This window comes from Fukomys damarensis, unplaced genomic scaffold, assembly GCF_012274545.1.
Source record: "Fukomys damarensis isolate Sample0158 unplaced genomic scaffold, DMR_v1.0_HiC HiC_scaffold_16, whole genome shotgun sequence".
Lineage (NCBI taxonomy): Eukaryota > Metazoa > Chordata > Mammalia > Rodentia > Bathyergidae > Fukomys > Fukomys damarensis.
In genome coordinates this window covers 22,305,212-22,312,439 of record NW_022900928.1, presented here as the reverse complement: position 1 = coordinate 22,312,439, position 7,228 = coordinate 22,305,212, and the positions used below count along the sequence as shown (strand labels likewise).

The 7,228-nt window shown below is 32.8% G+C and overlaps 1 protein-coding gene across 1 annotated transcript; it reads right to left on the bottom strand.

Moving 5' to 3' along the window:
• Positions 1–367: 367 nt before the first annotated feature.
• Positions 368–1,291, bottom strand: LOC104856524 (olfactory receptor 2D3). Its single transcript, XM_010615975.1, has one exon. The coding sequence runs from the start codon at positions 1,289–1,291 to the stop codon at positions 368–370; it is 924 nt and encodes a 307-aa protein (XP_010614277.1).
• Positions 1,292–7,228: the final 5,937 nt, after the last annotated feature.

The following is a 7,228-nucleotide window of genomic DNA, read 5'->3' as shown; positions in this document are numbered from 1 at the left end:
AGGATGGTTCAACATACATAATAAATCAATAAATGTAATAAACTATATTAACAAAGTCTTTCTTTCTCTCTTTCCTTTCTCTTTGTTTCTCTCTCTCTCTCTCTCTCTCTCTCTCTCTCTCTCTCTCTCTCCTCCTTTTCTTTCTCTCTCATTGGCTTCTCTCTATTTTGCTTTCATTTAATTTCTTCATTCGGTATAGGAAAGTGCTTTTGCTTTCAGTGGGAAATTTATCAAATGATCTGAGAAAAAAATATAAGAAAATGGAAGAAAAACAGAACTAGAGTAAAATTAGGAAAAATTTTCAAGAAAATTATTTCTCTCCACATCACTAAGATTGTCATTATCATAGATCACCATCACCCAAAAATTATGATGCAGTTACTCTCCTGAGAGCCCCTTTAACATCTTTGTTCCTCAGACTGTAAATGATGGGGTTCAGCATGGGTGTCACTGCTGAGTAGAACACAGATATCATTTTATCCTTTTCATTCATTACTTTGGAGTTTGGCCTCATATAGGCAAATATGGCTGAACCATAGAAGAGAATAACAACAATGAGATGGGAACCACAGGTAGAGAAGACTTTCAGCCTCCCCTCTCCAGACTGCATCTGGATCACAGTGGAGATGATATTCCAGTAGGACATCAGAATGAGAGAGACAGGAGCCAGGAGAATTACCACACCCATTGCAAAAATGGCCATTTCTGTTCTGTAAGTGTCTGCTGAAGCCAGCTTCAGGAGGGCAGGAGGTTCACAGAAAAAGTGGTTAATGACATTGCTTCCTTGGTAGGGAAGACGCAATGTGAATGTGGTGTCCACTAGGGACACAAAGGCTCCAGTGGCCCAAGACCCTACAGCCAGCTGCACACACACCCCATGTGTCATGATGGTGGAGTAGTGCAGTGGCTTGCACACAGCCACATATCTATCATAGGACATCACTGCCAGCAGTGCACACTCTGTACACCCAACCAGAAGCAAAACAACTATCTGTGTTGAGCATCCAACAAAAGAAATGATTTTCCTCTTCACCAGGAAGTGGATGAGTACTTGGGGCACAGTGGTGGTAGAAAAACAGAGATCAGCAAAGGACAGGTTTCTAAGGAAAAAGTACATGGGTGTGTGAAGCCTGGGATCTATGTGAGTGAGCACCACCATCAGCAAGTTTCCCAGCACAGTCATCAGGTAGATGGCCAGAAACAAGAAGAAGAGCAGAACTTGTATCTTTGGATCCTGTGAGAGGCCCAGGAACACAAATTCTACCACACAGGTTTGGTTCTTCTCTCCCATGAATGTTTGCTCCTGAGTATAGACCAGCAAGAAGAAAAGAAATATATTAGTCATCTATTCCAGAAACTGTGAATGGCTTAGTTATTTTATTAATCAGTATCTAACACTGTGGTCTTGATTTCTGTCTCTTAACAGTCTATCAAAAGTCTGAGTTTTCTTTTTGTTCATTAGTTCTAACAATTGAAAGTCATTACTATTATTTCTTCCTTTGAATCTTTTACTAGCACCAGTGAGGAAAAATCATTTTGAGTTATCTACATGACCAACTCTCAGCTGGACCACCTAAAAAGTTGTAATAAAAAATTATAGTGCAGTTCACCATGCAAACAAATTGCTGTCTTTAAGCCTTTAGAGTTTATGTTGTGATTTTTTTGATATTTGTGATATTTTCATATTTTCCTTATATTTGCAAGATAATTCTAAATAATCACCACTGAGCAATGAATGGAAAGTCAAGGTAAAGGGAGAAATAGTGTTCTGTGACTGTGTCCCTTTCCAACATTCATTTGTTTTCAACATAAAGAGGATTCTTCTAGATATAAGTAAAAATAGCTGCCTTCTTGGTAGTTGCACTCAGTGAAAGTCTTCAAATATTCCCTAGTGTTTTCTACACAGTTTTCATCTCTTTCCACAGATTCCTTTAACAGTAACACTAATTGTCATCTACTGAGCAACCCTTGGTGCCAGTCATTATTAATAGTTTATTTTTCATGCTTCCTAAGTCCTTCTAACATAGTTATTATTCTTCCTATTAGAAGGAAGACCAAAAAAAAAAAAGACTGAGATGCATTCTCAAATTGTTTCAATGAGGTCTCCTTATACTTTTTGTATCCTGCAAATTGCTATCCTTCTTGCTTAAAACTGCTGGAACTGAAGGTTAAAGGTCTTTGCAGTTCTCCTTGGTTAATCTCTCATATCTGCTCACTGAAAAAAAATCCACATTCTTTCTCCATTTCCAGAGGCTTTTTGTTGTTGTTGTTCACCAGGGATCCAATTTAGGACCTTCAGTTTATGATGCAGGTGGTGGCACTACTGAGCTAAATCCCCAGCCTATGATTTCCAGAGTTTTAAAACCAATTGGGTTGGCAGAGTTATCAGCACACGCAAAAATAACAGACACATTTAAACAGCTATTTTTCGACATTCTTTGGGTCTTGGACAACAAGCAATAGAAAATATGGAGGAAACAAATATTGTGAGAACTGACATTCTTTGCAGATAATTTGATTGTATGCCTCAAAAATCAGAACTAGTCCTATCCTATAATAGTTGGTCAGGTACAAAATGAGTAAGTTTTTGTGCTGTTGTATACCAAAAGTAACCATATTGGAATTTTAGTAAAAATCATTCACAAAAGTAACAATGGATAAACATAGCAGTTTAAAGAAATTTCTAAGACTTTTAAGAAGTAATAGAAACAGCTTTCAATTATCAGAACTAATCAGCAAAAAGAAAACTCAGTCTTTTGATATAGAATCTGTTAAAAGAAATCAACAGCACCGTGTTGTCTTCTAATTTGAAGACAAACAAGAAAAACAATGTCTACATAAATAAATGCACATATTGATGTTATGAATAGAATAATGAAGTCTTATAAAGAAATTCAGTGAAATTCCAAACAAGTTCTTAAATAACTTTTGTGAGGGAAATGCTCATTTTCCTTAATTTTATCTGGATGAGTAATTTAATGATACAAAGCGTGTTATGGAAAAGCAAAAGAAGGGAGTAGAAGAAACATATCCTAATGGATATAAAATACATTGTCATTTCCCTCTTATTAATATAATGCATACTGTATATTTGACAAATATATTACAGTATTGAATCATATCAAACAATATATAAAAATTATTAAAAGATAAATATGGTATGATAAATAAGTACATTGCCTAGAATTTATATGTATGTTTATACACACATATAATGTAAGTATAAGCCAGAATTTATTTCAACAATATGATTTACTTAGTATATTTCTTGTGAGCAAATGCATATTGGAACATGCATTATACCAAATAGTGTGGAGGATTCTAAAGTTTAAAATGGAGCTATTATAATGACGAAAATATCTCTCTCTGGGCATATACCCAAAGAGATTACATCCCCGCCTCATAAAGATATCTGCACTCCCATATTCACTGCAGCATCCTTCCCAGTAACCAAGACATAGAAGCACCCTAACTGTCTGTCAGTGAATGAACAGACAAAGAAATGGTGGTGGTGGTGGTGGTGGTGGTGGTGGTGGTGGTGGTGTGTGTGTGTGTGTGCGTGCACATACGGAGCTATTCATCAGCTCTAAAATGGAATAAGATCTTGCTATTTGTCACAGTTGGATGAGCTTAAAAAACATGATGCTGAGAGAATTCGACCAAAAAATATATACTGGTATGATCTCACTTGTATGTAAAATACAAAAAGAAATGTTCAAACCACAGTTAATAAACTTATACTGTATTTTATGTGAAGAATAGAATTTAGCTTCATTTTCCCTAAAAAGAAAAAAAAGATAACTATGTATGATGATACATTTGTTAATTTACTTCAGTATAGTTACCTTTTTCCTATCCATATGTGTCCAGTAACATGATGTTGTTGGCCTTACATATGAAGAATAAAATTTATTTTAAACATTTAAAAAATTTATTATTTAGAATAGATTAATGATAGATTAGTTTTCCCCTTCCTTTTCAACCAGCTTTTCCCCAAGCATATAGCAAAGGAAAATGTTAACTAAAAATATCACATTTTTATGGATTACAAACCACTATAAGCAAAATAATGTAAAAAAAAATCTGGGAAGATATTTGCAAAAATGTCACAAATTTTTAATTTTTCTAATATCTAAAGACCTTTTAAAATAAGTTATAAAATAGAATCCATTAGAAATTATGCAAAAATTTAAACCCACATTCGCAAAAATAGGTAAAACTGAAAATAAATATGAAACAAAAGCATGCTTATTAAAATAACAATGGATAACATAGTTTGCTTTTTAGGTAAAGTTCAATGTGAAATAATTTTCAAATTTAATAATATAGCAAGAAGACTATACTTATTAGTTGAAATTTGAGCTACCAGACTTTATATGTAATGTATAATTTTAATCTTTTGCACAAAGTATTCATGGATGTGTGTTTGCGTGTACATGTGTATCTGTAATTTATATTTATTTCTACCAGCATTTAATTTAATATACACTAGAAGTCCTCTAGTCCCTGTCAGCTATAGAGGAGGAGAACAAGCTCACCGATAATCACCCAGGTTCCAGAGCTATACAGTTGAGTTTGAGTCCAGCCTTGTGTTATTGATGTGTGACCAGCAGCACAGTACTGAGATTTTCTCTATCTAGTTTTGTTCAGTGGTAAATGGTGGTACAAAATACAAATACCTAATATTTAGCAGGTAGTGTTTATATAAAGATTCACCAAAACATAAATCATTTAAAAATTAATACATGATTAATATACAATATTACATAATATGTCACTATAACAACAGGATCACGATCCAGATCCCATTATTACTACAAAGTTAGGAAAACAGTTGTGAAAGACTAAGCATAGTAACACATGGCTGCTGTGTGGAAGGAAAAGTATTAATCTCATTTTTAAACCCTTCTAATTTTTTTGTTCTTTGTTCACCTGTTTAGATTGGAACTGCATTGCTAGCAAAATTCACAGTCAAGGCCACATGTGATAAGGGAGACAGACCTCCAAGAATATGTAATGAGTGTAAAAGACAAGACTCAATTAGATTTAATCAGATCATTCTCAATAGCTTTTTGAAAATTTCTTTGTACTATGAAAAATTTCCAACATATAACAACCGAGAACAATAGAATTTCAATAAGATTCTAATGCATAAAGCAATTATGACCAATTAACCATTTAGTTTAGTATTGTTTTACTGTAATAAGATTTACTTACTATTTTGAAAGGCTCTTATCATTGAAACTACAAAAGAGAAATTAACATTGTCAATAAGTCTGAAATTAGAACCTAATCTTCCCTCGGGTTAAAAATAAAAAAGATGAAAATAATTATATGTAAGGATTCTTAGGAAAATGTTACTCTGCAGTAGCCGAATCACTTGCATACATGACTAAGTCCACAGAAAATAACCTGTTAATAGTGATTACTCTATTCTTGGGAAATAGGCATTTAGGGGGAACAGGGCCGAGGACTTTCCCTTATATGTACATAAGCGCAAACCTATCATTTTATTAGTTTTACAATTTAGTTTTCTAAGTAAAAAGAAAATAATTATCTACAATAAATAGTAAATACAAATATATGAGAGAATTATAATAGAACAGAGATAATAAAGATGGAATAACTAATGAGAATGGAAATCAGCAAAGTGTGCTTAAAAAGTAGGCTAAACTAAAGTTATTTTCCATAAACCAGAAAAATATACAATAGTCAATAAATCATACTGGGACAAATGAATATCAGATAAAGTTTGGCCACATACTTTATCATAGACAAAACATTCCAAGAGATTTAAGATGTGTATCCACATTTCACACTTAAAAATAAGGTGATTATTCTCTGATTTTATGAGGTCAAAGGCTTCTGAGTCTGACAATAAAGGTATAAACTACAGCATTTTAAGTTTGTAAACATTCATAAAAGTGCAGTAGTAAATTAATAGGGAAATTTATGATAAGTATTATCTGATAAAAATTATAAAGATGAACTAACCCTTCATAATAAATTTCAAACTCAATACAATTTAACAAAGCCAAGTTAAAATTAGATGTCTTTTTCTCATCTCACTGATGTGATATTTTAAAATTTATAATATGAGAATGAAGTTTGTGTGCTACCAGAAATACAAATTATTAAAATCTGCATGAGGGGTATGTTGTCAAAATAAACAAAATGCATTAAAAAGAAGAATATACATTGATAAACTAAATTCAATAATATTTTATAATAAAATTATTTTCTTCAAAAACAATATGGGAAAACTAAGGATTCTTATTACAATATTAGTTACAATAATAAAGCTTTGTGAAGAGCCAAATATTAAATACAGAAAATCAAAATGATGGAATGCTAGGTTGTCACTAAAAATGTCAAATATATTACAACCCAGAAATGTTGCAAAATATCGAAGACACAGAAGTGAGTTATAAAAATGTTTTATACTGTAATTTTTATTTTAATATTTGTCTTTCCAAGTTATAAATGTATTTTTCTTAGTGATGGGATTACGAGTGACTTTCTCTTTTCATCTTTGTATGGCTTTATAGTTTCCAAATTCCCTGTTAGGGAAAGCACCTTGTTCATAATCAGATAATAAATACTTGTTCACCAGATCCTTTATAATCTGGACTCAACTTGATTCTTTACTATTGTCTCTTCCCTCTTTAATCTGGGACATTATAAACCTGCTTTCCTAAAGCAGATACACATTGAGAGGCCTTACATTAAGCTCTTTGTTACCATTGTTCTTTTTTTTTCTCATTGAATTTATTGGTACATTTTAGGTATACAGTACAGTTACACTCATCACTGGGATCTTGTACCTCTACGTGACAGATCTTGGTTCTCATTTTTCCCCTTATCCCTGCCCTCCCTTCACCCCCTCCTCCCTTCCCTTCTTTATTGGCATCATCTAATTTTCAGAAGATGTTATTCATTGTGCATTTCATATAGATAATGAAACCAAGGCGTAAGGTGATTAAGTAAATTTTCCATGGTTAATTAGGTAGGATTGGAAACCAGATGCCCATATCAAAGCCCCATGCTTTAAAACTCTAACCATGTTGTATAGCCCATTTTTGAAAACTTGATGATATTGAAATAAGGATTAGTGGTAGAAGAGAGCAAAAGTAAAACCAAGTAGACTTGTTCTACTGTACACTAACACCAGATGCCATTATTGAAACTTTTCTTTCGCTTTTTACTCTGCTTTTATTTAATTCCATTA

Excerpts from the sequence above, each read along its gene's own strand:
- LOC104856524 (XM_010615975.1), bottom strand. The coding sequence starts at position 1,291 with ATGGGAGAGAAGAACCAAACCTGTGTGGTAGAATTTGTGTTCCTGGGC.